The 16,361-nt window shown below is 36.5% G+C and overlaps 1 protein-coding gene across 1 annotated transcript; it reads left to right on the top strand.

Moving 5' to 3' along the window:
• The first annotated feature begins 2,034 nt into the window (after nucleotides 1-2,034).
• Nucleotides 2,035-14,953, top strand: LOC135688886 (uncharacterized). Its single transcript, XM_065205944.2, has 13 exons — nucleotides 2,035-2,338; nucleotides 3,564-3,684; nucleotides 4,224-4,251; nucleotides 4,919-5,038; nucleotides 5,736-5,950; nucleotides 6,644-6,748; nucleotides 7,597-7,662; nucleotides 8,338-8,430; nucleotides 8,727-8,852; nucleotides 9,835-10,230; nucleotides 10,606-13,274; nucleotides 13,725-13,874; nucleotides 14,741-14,953. Exons 2-12 carry the CDS (start codon nucleotides 3,631-3,633, stop codon nucleotides 13,798-13,800), a joined length of 3,948 nt encoding a protein of 1,315 aa, XP_065062016.2. The 5' UTR covers nucleotides 2,035-2,338; nucleotides 3,564-3,630; the 3' UTR covers nucleotides 13,801-13,874; nucleotides 14,741-14,953.
• The last annotated feature ends 1,408 nt before the right edge of the window (nucleotides 14,954-16,361 follow it).

Raw genomic sequence — 16,361 nt, 5'->3', positions numbered from 1 at the left:
CTGCCATCTTTCTTTCTCGCGTTTTCTTTCGTCGATCTGTTGGGTTTGTTCTTGCGTGCAGTTGTTATAATAGATGCCGTGAAATCAACTAAAAATTTTGTTCTTTTTTCTAAACATAAAGTATTTTAGCTAGGATTTGTAAAATTTCTTATTGAGTTGGATTTGATATGTATTTTTCTTGAGGATTGAAGCACTAAGTTTGAAGCAGTGTTTGTTAGGCTGATATTTCTTGATGTTCCTTTCAATACTGCAAGCTTTTGACAGGTTGATGGGCTTGGAATGTGATAGACTGAGGTTATCCAACGTATTTCTTGGCAGTTGATTATCACAAAATTACACTTAAAACATCAAGTCATAGAGAGAAAGTACCACAAGGAGAGGTTTTGGTGCTATTGATTGCCATTATGATATCATCGATAACTATGGCGCACTCTTTTTTGTTTAAACCTCTCCTTGTGGTAGAGGGTTTTCTGTTTTTGTAGAGAGAGAGAGAGAGAGAGAGAGAGAGAGAGAGAGAGAGAGAGAGAGAGAGAGAGAGAGAGAGAGAGAGAGAGAGAGAGAGAGAGAGAGAGAGAGAGAGAGAGAGAGAGAGAGAGAGAAAAGAGGGACTACTGTTTTCCTGTGAGCTCATACAAAAAGATACTAGCAACAGGACTTAGCTGCAACTCATGCTTCGTATTGCAACTACATGCACATTTATGTAATATGAATGTTTTTAGTTTAACCAATTTTTAATAGCTGTTGGCACGAAACCGCTAACATGTTTCTGGTGGCACAAAACATAGTTGTGGCACAAAACTGCTTTGGCAAGCTAATACCCCTTGAGGTCTGAAATTTTAAGGCGATGTTCTTCAGTTGAAAAAAACAGGTTGACTCAGATTTTTCTCAAAATTCAGCTATAACCTCAAAGTTTTCCGATAGTTCAAGGAATGCACAGCCAAAAATATATGCAAATTTACACATGATTCGCAAAAAGCTCAGTGTTGTCCCGTATGTTAGACCGAAAGCAATAACTACAGACAATTGGCTTAAGATTATAAGGACAAGTAGTGAGTATGGTAGGTTGTAGGTGGTAAGTATGCAGGACCCATTGGACATGGCGGTCACCCCCCCCCCCAAAAAGCCCCGCCTTGTTTTAAACTTTTTCTGAGGAAAGTTATCAGGAAGAATAATTAATTCTGTGGATATGCAATATCACCAAGGTACACATTCTATTTTATTTGGGGATTACATCATAAAACCGCCACTTAGTAAGAAAACGCATTCATTATCAAACGATTATCTCCTAATAGAATATTTGTTCTTATCCAGGCCAACTATTACTTGGTTTTTAATTATCCAGGCTAATCTTTTACAAGTTTAATCCTTTAAACAGTGTTAGCCTTTATTGACTAAATAGTGTTGTATTGTAAAAGGCCACTTGACTATATAACATTTCATATATCTATTATTTCTATAAGACCACTTGTTCTTTCAGACAGTGATTCGAAAGAACACTTTAGATCAACATATTTTCCCAGCTAACAATACAGCTAACAATACTCCACTTTACCAAAATGGAGCCGGTTTTTCCTAAAAATTGATGTGTAATACTTTAAATACATCTTTTATCCTGTTTTCATAAACAACAGTTTCGATCATTTTTACATAGAAACAAAGTTTTCTGGGTGGCAAGTAGCTAATTGCGTGCCAGTGGAGGAGGTAAAACATTAAGAATTCATCTTAGTTGGACAAGTGCTTATTCCCAACACCCAAACCCAAAGACCAAAAGGGTGGTGTCTGGAAAAGTGCATTTCTGGAATAAGCCAAATAAATACGCAAGTGACACCCTTTTCAAATAAATTTTTAGAAAAAGGGTCGTTACAATTCTCCAAGTCTTGCAATCTAAGCTAAACTGATTTCTAGAAAAGTTATGAACACCCTACGTTCCTCTCCTGAAAGGTTCTGGTGCTACACAGGGGCGAACCGAGTGCGAGGGTTAAACTTTTTTGAGGGGGGGGGGGGAGACTAAGTAAAGGCAATATTTTCCTACCAATTTCGACAAAGAAGTAATTTTCCAACAAATATTTATCTTCAGGCGACTGCGATTATAGTTGTTATGAAATTCATGTCACCCTGGTTGTTTGCTATCTTTTGGTGGCATTTGAATTATTTGCGACGGATAGTAAATTAAACATAATTGCTTTGTCGGGTGCCTCAGATTTCTCATTTGTGATAATAAATGCGAGGCTGCTAATTTGCATGAACATACGTTGGAAGCGGAATGACAACCAGCTTGGAATCCAGAGAGAAATGATTTCCGAAGACACAAACGAGAAAAGCACTAAACAATAATATGGTGAGCTCTTGTTTTCAAACCCAGGAAAACTTTTGTTTTAGTGTGAAGTTTGCTCTGACAAGCGTCGTTATATCGGTTGCTACAACATCGATTCGAAGATGGCCTAAACCCGTCTAGAGCTACAATTAACAGAACCGAAATGTTTAGCGCTATTTTTCAACCTATATTTTGATAACAGAATTTTATCTTAACTTCCATTCGCATATCCTTAGTATTATAGTATTTACTAGTTACAATATTAATCTTGTCATGCCAAGATAGCTAAATTGTTATCCACAATTGCTTGTTTTTGTGAACGGGAGGAGACACGGAGGCAAATATGCATTGCATTCTATCCTTGAATGTGTTTACCTGCAGTAATATTTATTTATTAAAGCCTTTTTCTTGGATTAATAATACTTATGATTTGCTCTAAATGTGGCAACAGTCAGCTAGCCAACTCAGTAAAACAATTTTCTCATAACTGTTGCACTGGGACTTTCATTACGTTTTTTACAACAAAGTCCATTATTATCTTTGCTTTTTCCCTTCAAGGGAAAATCCCAACTTGCAAATACTTGTTGTAAAGTAAAAAAATATCTGAATGACATGTGGAAAGTCTTATTGTATGGAAATATTACTTGCTCCCAAATTGACTTTGACTTTAAATGACATATTTCATCTTCACCTATAGACTTTGAGCAATATTTTGTTTGGAGTATATAGTCATCCAATACACAAAACTTTCACCTACATCTATAAATAATTTGTAAGACCCACAAGGCATCACATTGATGGCATAAACCCACCAAACCACGCATACACATCTATCATAGGTTATAGAGGGAATAAATAAAAACAGAGTATGCAAGAACACCCTTTTCTTACAGGAACACTTAAGCTGAAACCTTTTTAAACTTGTAAAAATTTGTAATGTTTAAATTTACTGGGTACATTGGGCAAGATTTTCATTTTAAGTTCACTTCTTTTACCTGGACACATGTTGATAACAGCTTTTTCAAGTTGAAGATTTTTATCCAGAATAAATATTCGAAATTATTATTATTATTATTATTATTATTTATTATTATTTATTATTATTAACATTATTAAATGATCAAATTGACACAAATCTACTTAAATTGCTTTTGATAAGCCAGTGTCTCAATTGATCTATGTTGCACTAATTGCTGAATCAAGAAATTAAAAATATTAAGCCAATTGATTTCCAATGGATTGTTTTTAGGCAAGAAATCTGGTGCTATTTGAGAGAACGTTTAGTGCCATAGTCAGCTGGTTTTCAGAGGATTGAAATGAGTGATGATTTGATCAAAGTTGGTGAATACATCCGACAACGATGGAAAATTGTATGTCTTTACACTTCACGCTAAAAGTGCAAATTCAAACCACACTCTTAACTATAAGTGAAATTAAATAAATCGTGCATATTTTTTTGCTGCTTGAAGATTTTCTTGCTTAACTAAAAAATTATTATCTCTATAAAAGAGCCAAGATGGCTCTACCCATGGTCATCTTTTCTGTGCCAATCTGATTATTTCAATTGACAATTCCTTGGCTCCATACTTTGTGTAAATAAGTTGTTTACCTTTTCTGTCAATTATCAAGGTTACCATAACATTCATGGGTAGTTAAAATTTATGTTTGATCTAAAGAATCAATGGCATTGACATTGCTGACCCAAAAGGTCAAAGGTTTACAAAATTATGCTTGACCTAACATACTGAGGCTGACACATGGGGATTAGCTTAAAGGGTTAAACTGTGAATGTCTTTCGGTAGTGGTTGTTCCAAAAAACTTCATTGCTAGAACAGGAAAGACAATTTTGGTTTGAAGGATGGGTTTGACAGGGACATGAAGATTAACTTTATGCTATTTTACTTTTCAGATAAAGAAAATTGGGGGTGGCGGGTTTGGTAAGTACCCTTAAATGTGTGCCACTTGTCATGTGAAACTATTAAATTTATAGAATTTATATAAATATAAAACATAAAGCCATATATATGCCTTATCATGCTACAATTATCACAGGTTTGGATGAACTTATGACTTACCAGTTTTAATTCACTAAAATGTTGGTCTAAATGTATTGGACAAGTCTGCAGAATATATTGGCTGATGGGACATTGCCAAGATCATATACATTTTAGATTTCAGAATACATTCTTTAGAATGAAATAATGATTATATGTTTTTTAGAAGATAGCCCTTGCTTGATGAGTTAGTATGCAGTTCAGGTCTAGTAAATTTGTTTTCTTAAGCTTGAAAAAGGAAATAGAAAGTAGCAAAATATGAAAATAGATACAGTGTATGAGTTATTTCACTATTTCTTATAGAAAGATAATATGGACATGACAGGGCATTCAAAACTCCCAAATTTCAGATTCTAATTAAACTGGCTCTGTCTTATAACAAAATTCAAATATGTATGTATTTTAGTGGAGTTTTCTCAACTAATGTCCATTAGCACATTACTTAAATATGGACATTTGGTTGGTAATATTTCTTGTTAATAGTATTCTGAAAATGGGGCATGATTTTTTATGGGCACCTTATTTTATCTAGTCATGTTGCCTCTTTCAGGGGAGATTTACCAAGCCCACGATACAAATACACAGCATATGGTTGCATTAAAGCTAGAGTCAGCAACAACAACAAAACAGGTTCTGAAAATGGAAGTTGCTGTGATAAAGAAATTACAAGGTGGGCAAAGTTTTGACATCTCTCTTATTACCAAATCCTGTTCATGTTGTAAAATCCCAAAATTGTTTTAAGCTGTGGCACAGGAAAAATAACAGGGAAAATTGAGCACTTTTACTATTTTAATGATCAGTCATCTTTGTTGGTAGAATCAAAACATTTTTGTGCTACCACAAGATTTGATATGATGGTAGATCATGTTTACTGTTGATAGGTGTTAAAGTAAATTACATTTGTTACAAGTTTTAACAAACCCCAAATTAAAGAAAGATGGCTATTAACAGTGATCATGTGGGTCTGTGGTTATTTATAATCTCTATGGTATGTTCCTACCATGATATGGCACAGCCTTATGCACCAAGAGATCAGTCCATTAGCTCATCTCCAACAGTACACCAACAATTGTATTCTAGCTCATATTATATATGTTTTACATTATGCTTTGTTTAATTGCTAGCCCAAAATTTCTTTTATGTTTGTTACTTTATCGTTTACATCTAAAATTTCTCGGTTCTGTAGAAGGGGTATACTGGAGCCAAGCCTATACTCATCACAGGAGTTCTGTGCCATGAAATTATCAAACCACTTCTATTAAACTTTTGCCACATTATTCCTAATAATTAACCATTCATATCTTGATATCTGTACCATATCAATGAATACTTATGCAGATTTGTGACTGGAAATTGATTCCTTGCAGGTGACCAGCATGTCTGTGAATTCGTGAGCTGTGGTCGTAATGACCGCTTCAACTATGTTGTGATGTCTCTAGTTGGTCCCAACTTAGCTGAGCTAAGAAGAAATCAGCAGAAGGGACTTTTTACACAGAGTACTTATCTTCGACTTGGCATTCAAATTATTGAATGTATCAAAGCTATTCATGACTGTGGATTCTTGCACCGGGATGTTAAGCCTGTAAATTGATATTCCCATTTCCTTTCGTTTTAACATTATTTTCAAGTGATATCCTCTCAATAAGTAATAAAGGATTGATAAGAATTTGATTTTGCAGCTTTGCTACTGTTGGTATGTTTTTTATCAAAAGCTTTACGAGTCTCCTTTAACTCCTTTTTGAAAAGAAAAGAAAGTTCTCAGTTTTTTGAGATCATTAATGCCAGCGACTGGAACTAATATAGTTGGAGCTTTTCTGGAAATAATATCCTTAAATTCAACCAATAACCGTACAAAAACAATATAAATATACCCCTCTTTTTAAAGTGTATCCCTTAGTATGAACAAAAGCTCATATCAAGCGAAAGCTTTTAAGACGCAGTCAAAAGTGAAAATATTAGACAGCGTTCATTTTGGGATATGTTAAAGCAGGTTAGTCTACATGTAAACATTTTTCCAACACTGTAAAAACCGCAGTGGAAATTGTGACAAAAAGTTTATATTCGCATCCTGCGTTGTTTGCCAAGGTCTGAAAAAGAATCCATATGAAGAGCAGACCATCTTATTCGAAATGTTTTATTTAGTTGATACAGACAGTGTTTTTGTTGAAGACAGCTATAGGTAGGGCAAGCATCCCCAGTAAAAAGACCTTCACAGGCGTGGCGTTAAGTTTAAAGTCCGCAATTTCCTAAATTGTCGTTTCCTTTTTTTGTCTAGTCGAATTTTGCAATCGGAAACACCATAGACACAAAGAAGCTCGTGTTTATGCTAGATTTTGGCCTAAGCAGACAATATGTGAATAACGAGGGGCATGTCAGGACGGTATGTTAACACTTTACTTGTAAATATTTTTGTTTTTTTTTATTTAGAAATCATTGCTGAAAAGAATATCTTTGCAGACAGTGTAATGTCTTTGCCTCTAGAAAATTTGTTCTACAGTTGTGAAGCATACTGTTTTATATCACGTGATTTGTGTTGATAAAACCATTGGTTGAAGGTGGGATCATGTATATACGTCACCCTCAAGGGCTGTTTTTACCCTGCGACTATACTGCTGAAAGACAAAAAAAGTTTCTGCAGATGTAGGTGTTAACTTTTTCAAGATCAATCAAAGTTTAAAAGTTTTGAAGGCCGGTTAGTTGTATAATGATGTATTCTCGTACACTTAGGCTTTTTCTTAATAAATGCTAACTTTTGTCATCATAGTTGCGAGGTAACTGAAATTGAGTATTGGCACGCCCTGTTTTCAAAGTTTTTTTACCGTAATTGGATTGTAACTTAAAAAAGCCACGTGTTTTCTTGTTTTTGATATTTACATGAGCCCCTTTTGTTGTAAGTAATGATTTTTTTCAAAGTTTATGAAGTTTTACTGCTTGCTGATATCAACAATGCCAGAGTTTGGGACCAGAGCTTGGGACCAGAGCTTGGGACCAGAGCTTGGGACCAGAGCTTGGGACCAGAGCTTGGGACCAGAGCTTGAGAGTTGTGTGTCTTTGGCTTTTCAAGATTTGATTCATATTTTATGAAGCTGCACAAGTTGGTGGAGGGTAATAGGGTGACAGTGGTGAAAAATTTTAGCGTTATTTCTCCATTTATATTTGGAAGGGATTCATAAGGAATTATCTACTGACTCTAGAATAGTTGAAAGATGGCTTTTATTTCTTTTTTAGCCACGTCCTGTCGCTGGTTTCAGGGGGACTGTACGCTATGCGTCCATTAACGCTCACGATAATAAGGTTTGCCATTTTATCATATTTTTTAACGCTCTGGTTCTTCAAAAATAACATCAGCTCATGATTTTTTGTTTTTAATGTTTATCTTTTGAATTTAAACGGATTGCATTGATAAGGAACAGTGCTTGACAGAGTAAAGGAATTTAAGAAAAACAGTTTCCTGGTGAGGTGTGATATAATTGTGATTACCTGCAAAGACTATTCTTATTCAAATGGTTTCTTAAAGCAGACATGTATTGCTTTTGAATGTTCTCACCTTTTTGAAAATAAAACCAACTGTAGACAGCTAGCCATCCTTCCCTTCCCTTCCCAGAAAGTTTGGAAAGCCGCCTTTTCGACAATTGGAAATCTTCTCTGGCAAGCCTACTTTTGCATGGGTGGGATAGTTTAAATATGTGCATGGTTTACACTTTCTTGTTACTCTCCCCAATGACATCAATTTTTGTTCAAGCTGGTAGGATTCTTGTCAAAATATTAAACAGTTAAAAATTGAGAAGATCTATTTGACTGATTATCAGATATTTTGATTCGCTATCTAGCATTTTAGTCCAATCGGAAATCTGTGGTATTTCTATCAGTGTCTGTTTATTTATATTGTCACTAAGCTGTCCTTGAAAATAAATTGACTAGAAAGAGCCCTTTAGCGATATTTAAAGAAGACCTTTTTGGCTGTTACAGGAAATGAGTCGTCGAGACGATTTGTGGTCCGTGTTTTATATGCTTGTGGAATTTGCACAAGGAGGCCTACCATGGAGAAAGCTGAAAGATAAGGTATTTGTTATCTCAAAGCAGTTGTGATTGTAGCTCTGAAATTCGCTTGGAAATTTGACGTTTTGTTCAACGATAGAAATAAAAAAAGTAAATGAGCCTCTAAGCGTGATCAAAGAACTAGCCTAAACAGTGGATAACTGGTAACATTTCTAAACATTTGAATACGTTGAGTCTGAAAAGATGAGAATAAATGCAAAGATCTGTTAACTTGGCATTTTAAAAATATTTTTAACTTGTAAGCTCCAATACGAGCTTTTTTCTTTTTGTAAGGGGTAATGAGGGTTTGTTTTAAATAGGAAGAAGTTGGCACATTCAAGAAGGCGTATGATCACAAGCAGCTGTTGAGACAACTGCCGATTGAGTTCAAAGGTTTTTTGAAGCACATTGAGGAACTGAGATATGCTGATCGGCCGGATTATGAGGTGCACAGTAATAACCAATACTTCTACTTGTTTTTAATAACATCAGAACCCACAGATATTTTAAAATCTAAACCAATAAAAAAACTTGAATTTTAAAGCATATTTAAAAATTGGGATTATTTTTAGGCTTATACAAGCTTATTCTGTCCTAAGCAATCTTTGTTAGGGTCTCTTATAAAAGCTTATTCTGTCCTAAGCAATCTTTGTTAGGGTCTCTTAGTGATATCGATAATATATCTTTATCAAATGTCTTTCTGTTATTTGATTGAAACAACTTATAATTCTTCCAAATGACCTCCAAATACTCTTTCAACCATTTTGTTGGTCTGAGTTGATCTCCTTTTTTCTTCATCAAATGCTTCGTTGAATATTTAGCAGGTCCCAGGGGTTTGTGTTTTCAAAAGTACCTGGGACCTTCTGTTGTCAAAAAAGGCTAGAAGTATGTACTAGATTTATTTCAGCTGAACCATTTTTAGTAACAGATTGAACACTTTGCAAATCACATCTTTGTTTTAAAAACCCTTTTGCTACGATTGCTACGTGTCATGCGCAATGTTTTCATTCCGAAATCGAAAAAGCTGTCTATTCTGTTATCAAAGAGCATTCTATGTTTAAATTTTACAAATAGCTGAGAGATCTGAGAGCATGAATTTTTCACATGGCAAGCTTTGCATTTTGCTTCAAATCATTCATTTTAATATTTTATTATTTAGCAACGTATTTATGTTTTATCGGCCAATCTTGTAATAGGAAGTAAATCTGGTTTTGTTTTTCTGAACCCTTGTAATCCTTGTTTTGCTTTCCAATTGTGGAGCTGTATCGATTGAATTTTCCTACCAAATAGGCCTTTGATTTATGACTAAGGCTTTCGTCTGTTTTCCTTTGCGTTATCATGTCGTATCTTGTGGAAGTCGATTGTAGGAAACTCGTTGCAAGAAACATGTCGCCGGCTTTTTAATTACAATTTTCATCTTGCGTTTAGTATTTGGAGTGTTGCTTTGCGGATGCTATGTCGCGCAAAGGTGTTCACGAAAACGAGCCATTCGATTGGGAAAAGGCGTCCGCTGACGGATCATTAACAACAACAACCGTTTCCAGTACTCCTGGAAACTATAACCCGACGCCCAAAGGTTTGAAACCGGATATTGCAGCTACCAACATTTCTGAATTGCCAAGGACAAACGAGGCTGCACTTAATGATGACAGTTTTAAGAATGATAATATTCGGCAAAAAGATAAGCGAAGGTGGAGCTTTGCTGAAACTGGCCTAGCAGGGGAAGACAAAAGAACAGATCTGGAGGCAGACAAAGTCCTAGCAGCGATGGATATGGTGGATGGAGTGCCAGAAGGACCAAGGCCTCAGCTCAAATTAACTAAGGTTGGTCCTTCCCGCAAGAAATAAACAATTTTTTTGCAAAAATTTGCCTTTATAGTGATTGAAAAAATTTCGTCTTATCGTAGTGTTCAAATGATATTGCCTCATTTCTTGTTTTTAACAACATTTAAAACAGCTGCCACTTTGACACTATTTATGTATTTAGGAAAGGCTTGCTACGTAATGCTTTCAATAAATGACCTGTCAGTTAGATAACTTCAATTACAGCACCTTCTTTGCTGCGATTCCGGCCGGATTTTCTCCTAAATAGTTTTCGTTATCAGCAACTGGCCTTTTTCGTACGGTAGAACACTTTAATATAAAAATGTGTCTAGTGATACATTGTCTAAACTTTTAGCTGTTTTTTCTTTTCCTTAGGAAGCCGCTATTCCAGTGCGACTACCAAAATCTTTCTTGCAAGCAATGAAAGAAACTATTCTCAAAGACACAAAATTATTGGCCGGTATTCCTAAGGATGTGAAGGCGCACGAGAATTCTTCGGAGTCAAAAACGGGGCCTGGGAACCAAAGGGATCATCCGCAAATGCTTGAAGATGTTGTTGTTGAAACTGAAGAAAAGAAGCCGGGGGAGGGCGCTGATGGGAATCTGCCGCTGAATGATCAAGGAGAAGGAGTAGCGGGCGCTGAACAAAAAAATTGTGAAGGAGTAAGTATGGAAAATAAGGTCTATGGGGCTGAAGCTGAAGATAATAGAAATGTTGTTCAAGAGTCCTTCGAAACTAGGATAAATACAGCAGAAAAAGATTCCCGTGATAAGGGAGATAATGATTTTGAAGAAAATTTGAATAAAGTTCATAAAAGTGAGTCAGACGATGTAGCCGCGCCAAAAGTAGAAGATCAGACTATAGACAAGAATGCCTTAGTGGTAGACAAAGTCAAAGAGGCAACAGGGCGTCCTAAGGAGGCTGAAGCAGGTATAGGATTCTGTGGAGTCGAGAATGACAATAATGACAAAGACATTAAAGTAGGTATATCGGATCACGATAACAAGGAACGCATAGGGAGTAATCTTAGTTTTGAGAAGGAGGCTCAGATATTTCACGATGAGGCAAAGTCGGCACGGTCAGAATCAAAAAAGGGTTCTGGCCATAAAGGGAATGATTTAGATGGATTTTTTGATAAACTCGACATGGAGAATAATGAAAATTTGGTGAAGGGACAATTGAGGGATGGCATCGTTGAAAAACCTCAAAATCATAATGAAAATTGTTCGCTGATGTCTGAAGGTAAAGATTTCATTAGTGGGAAAATGTTCCAAGGAAAACTCGATGAGTTGGATCCATCAGATAACAATCAAAAAATACTTGTACGCGATTCTATAGATGGCATTTTCATCTCAAAATGGAAGGCAAAGGTTGATAATAAAGATAGTGCTAAAGAGATGACAGAACCTGCGAATATTGGCAAAGATAATATACCTGAGAGTCCTGTTGGTTCTCCAAGAAAGTGCTCATCGGAAAAGGCAATCATTAGAAATGACAGCAATGATTCAAAGGTGAGTGATACGACCAACAGTAAGGAATCAATCAGTAAACGAAGAACTAGATCTGCCTCTGACCAGCACACATCAAAAACACTGTCAATTTTGAAGGGATTCTTTGAGGCGTTAGATCGAAAGAAGCTCCAGCGACAGCTTAGTGCAAGCAAAGAAAGCCACGTGCTTGAGAAATCGACCAAGATGGAGTCATCAGAAACTGGGGAGGTTTTAAATGCTGCCTTGGGGGAAGTACCAAAGCAGGAGAGTGTGGTGTCTGTGAGTTCAAGAATAGAGTCGAAATTTGCGGCTAATAAAGAAGTAGAGCGGGAGACGTCCGGTGAAGCAGTACGCGGGGGAGATTTTGCAGAGATTGAACCGGAAACAGGGTCAAAAAACCTTCTAGATGGAGGGTCAGGTAATGATTATCCAGGTAACCTGGCAGGGGAATCCCTTCCTCGTGGAGAAGAGCGAGCTGAAATATGTGGTCCTACAGAAGCACGCAAGGCTGATGGTGCAAGCAATCTCAGGGAAATCTTAACTGGAATTAAGGGTGAACCATGTCTGTCGCGAAAAGAAAAGGCTGGTCTTTGTGAAGGTAGAACAGAAAAGGAAAGTAAATTATCTGAAGAAAATGGTTATGATAAAAAAGAGATTAGAGCAGATGATGATGAAATGTTATTACCGCGATCGTCTGCTCTTGTTGAAAAGGTCAAACCCCGTGGTGGCCATAGCTTCAAAATTGAGAACGTTCAGGTTGACGTGAGAACAAGTGAAAATCTTATTCCGGTTGTGAGAACTGATTTTAACGCGAAAAAGTTTCATTCCGAACATGGAGAAAATGCTACTGGAGATGCTGTTTTCAGCATAACATTCAAAAGGTCTTTTGATGAAGAGTGTGATGTAAAGATTAAAGAGAAAGTTGACGATGTCGACTATCATTCTGCGATAAGAAATAGTGGTGAAAATTTGGGAATGATTGCCTTGGAAGCAAATGCAGGTTTAAAGAATCATATCAATGGTAGATCCGATGTTGAAGATGTTTGTAAGAGAAATGAAGATATTGCCGAAAATGGTAATGAAACAAAAGTGCGCAATGCTACAGTGGACTCGCTTCCGAGAACAGAAGACGTGTACTTATCGCACCGAATGGTCGAACAAATCTCACAGGATGCTATTGGAGTGCATGAAAGGAGAACGGGAATACCCGAATCGAAGAATTTTGATGAAGACGATGTCAACATGTCCGATAGTGCTGGAAGAACCAGAAACGAGAAGAGCATGCCAACTGATTCTGCGGTGAAAATATCACTTGCGGAAGGTGGTAATGCGGAAAGCCGTATTCAGAGTTATTTTATTGTATCAGAGAAATCTATGGGAATGCAGGGAGGCAACCTCGTTGAAAATATACGCAAAGATCCCGGGGTAGAGATAAAAAAGCGCAGACATAAGGTTCATGGAGATGGAGAGAAAAATGCGGGGATTAGCAGACCGGAAAAAATTATACCGAAGCCACCGCACGGTAGAGCCCGAGGTCGGCCGGTTAGTGGCCGGTAAGTTTTCTTCATTTTGAAATCGTACCATTTCTTTTTTAAATTATATCTCTCCATTTTACTTACTTTATTAGCTGCGTTTTATATTTTATAGCCTTATATTGATACCTTCCTTTATGTTGCTTGCTATTTATTTTTTATTTTAATTGCGAAACATAGGGCCTTGGCAAATCTGGCGGCAGTGTCTTACTTTGCAAGGTCTATCGATTATTGATTATCGCACACAAAGTTGATTATCTATATATCCTAAAAAAGAAAGAAGCTGAATAAGACTTACTCTCTCTCCCCCTTTCTACCAGTTTGCACTTTTAACCCCTAATGCTTCTTTTCTACCACACCTCCATTTCTCCAACATGTTAACCTTACTTGTAATAAGCCTCTTATGGTGTCTTACCTAAGAGGCACTTTTTTCAGTTGCAGCTCATTTATAAGGATATCCCTCTATTTTAGCCTGCGTCGATACCGACTGGCTGCTAAAAGCATTGATCACATTGATGCAACAGCCAAACCAAAACCCACTAGGTAACTAGCAACTATCATTTCTCCGGAGTTGCCCATTCATCCTTTCAAGAAAATGGCAGATTTTCAAACATTTGCGGGGTAAGTCCATCTTCTTGATTCTGGCCTTTATAAATGTTCGGCCATTGCGTTGGCAAACTTATAATATCAATGATTTGCCTTTGACAGTAAAGAATCAAATCATAGTTATATCAATCCACCAAAAAATCGCTTTATTTCTAGAGTTATTAAACAATTTCTAGAGCTGATTCCAGAATTTACCTTCCTGAAATCTACACGTTTACGAAATCCTTGCTCGTAACCTTTCACTCCTGTGAAAACTACCCCTGTGATAAATTTCCTTACTGGGGAGTCCTCTTTTCAAAATTCAAATGCTCAAGGCTTTTTCCTATATTCCCACGCCCCTGCCTGCTGAGATTTCCAGTCACCATCCAGCCTTAAGTCTTCCTTTGCAAAGTTTTGTTTCCCTGCCTTAAAATGTACAAAAGTTCTCTTAAACAGTTCTCTTTGAGGCAGATTACCCTCGGCAAAAGTTAGTTACCCATCTGCAAGTTCAAGACGCATTTTGACTATGTTATATTTACCTGATTTCCTTCATGAAAAAATTCACCGGGATGGTGGCACAGGGTTGTAACCTCCCTATTCCATTTTTCAATAGCCTCCCTTTGTTGTTGGTATGTCGCCCTATTTTCAAAGCACTGCCCACCAAAGTCTTGTTAAGTTGCATCTTGTTAGAGATGCTTGAATATTGGTATAATTCTCCAGTATTTTTATGTAATTCTGCTCTCAAAGACAATTATTTAGATGACTTTAATCCAGCCTAAACAACCTATCCCTACATTTTCGTGTTTCGAAAACCCCCCCTCCCCCCAGAGTCTTACGTTGTAAGCAATCCTTTAGCATTGTAAGCAATCCTTTATAGTCAATGTATTCTTGTTAATTTTTAGGTCTTGCTGGGGACACAATCATATTTAAAGTTAAATTTCAAAGTTTTGCTGTTATTTTAATTTGTAAATAGTAAAAGATATACAATAGCTCTAAATGTTGTAAATTACCAAATTATTTGTAACCTTATGTAAAATATTCACCTGGTGAAATGAATTTTTTGTAAATATACGCTTTTGTATATTTTGTTAATAATATAACTTAGTTAATTCAAATAGGCCTACTTTTGTGTTGCTCCATCTATTCCACATTGCAACAGCGGCAGTACCCAGGAAAATCTGAGAAATCATACCCACTGCAAACTTTCCATTTAGCCATTGGATAAAGAGATATTATAGCATATAAAATAATATGTTTTTGGGCTGCTTTTTTGGCTCAAAATTTGCAGATGATCTTTTTATTGGAATTTTTATTAATTTGAATTTTGATTGCACAAATTGCTCTGATGTAAAAGCAAGTAAATAAGCATTCATCAGGTATATCAAAAGTGTATCAAAGGGTATCAAAGGGCACTAGGTGATTGAGCTCCTTTTTTAGGCCCTGTTTAAACCACACCGGAGGGATATAGCAGTCTCCGATTTTTATATCAGACAGAGACATTGTTCAAGTTATGTCATACCTATCAGGTTCGAGATAGACTGCAAGTCGAAGGCTTCGAAGTGAAGATCTTTCCGCTTATTAGCTGATAAAAAAATCGCCTTGGCTTGCGTTAGTGTAATGTCAATGGTTCTACCCGATTCGCATCGCTCTGAAACTTTGCTTTTAAATTAAACTTTAACGGTGTAGTACTATTTTTTATTAAAGAGGAGGGGAATTAAAGCTAAAAACAAGAGAAGGTTGTCACGTTCTTTATGGCTCGTTATTGAAGATATGTAGCAACACGCAGACGGAAAAAGTGTTTTCCTTAGAGTAGAAGGAGAACCTTTTAATAAAAAGGTGAATGTGTGAATTTTTAAGCACGGGAACATATTAGCTATGCATGAAAAATCGAATATTTCCTACATAAAATCGAATATATAAGTCTTACCAGCAGTCCTATCCGATATAATCTTCAGCGCTATACATAAAACCTTCAGAATAAGGGTCCGAAAGAACACAATGAAAAATATATACCCACAATCCTGGCCAAAAATAGCTGAGACATTTGAACAAAAAAGGATTTCGCATGCTATATCTTCATAAAATATGCGCTGGTGACCTAAACCCCCTTCCCCCCAGGCCCCAGGGTCAATGTTGGTTAAGATGGTTACGGAATAAGTGGGGATTACGACATCGGTTACCAAGCCAATCACAACATTGATTTGAGGGGAAGGGGGTGGGTGATTTGGTTGTCTTATGAAAGCTTCTACGGTGTTACATTTTATAAATTTCATCCTGTATTGTACCGAAACTAGCATTTTAGGTGGTGTAGTCCTGTTTTTCGGGTAATTTTCAAGGGCTGGAGACTACTTCTCTTCTGAAATTATTGCTACGTGATTGAGAGAAATCAGTTATCTTTTCTTTTGAAAAGCACATTACGGGTGTTTCACTTATATCTGTGGATTCTTCTCTAAATTAGGATTTTCTATCTGTGTTACTTCTAATAATTTAGTTTTCAAGATAAAAACCCATTTCTGAAACTCT

The sequence above is a fragment of the Rhopilema esculentum genome, chromosome 10, assembly GCF_057945365.1.
Source record: "Rhopilema esculentum isolate cy_ngs chromosome 10, ASM5794536v1, whole genome shotgun sequence".
NCBI lineage: Eukaryota > Metazoa > Cnidaria > Scyphozoa > Rhizostomeae > Rhizostomatidae > Rhopilema > Rhopilema esculentum.
This window is presented reverse-complemented; position numbering and strand designations above follow the sequence as displayed.

Bases quoted from the DNA above. Each gene is read 5' to 3' on its own strand.
- LOC135688886 (XM_065205944.2), top strand. From the start codon at position 3,631: ATGAGTGATGATTTGATCAAAGTTGGTGAATACATCCGACAACGATGG. The intron at 7,663-8,337 runs GTTTGCCATTTT...TGGCTGTTACAG, and splicing joins TTAACGCTCACGATAATAAG to GAAATGAGTCGTCGAGACGA. The intron at 10,231-10,605 runs GTTGGTCCTTCC...TCTTTTCCTTAG, and splicing joins CTCAGCTCAAATTAACTAAG to GAAGCCGCTATTCCAGTGCG.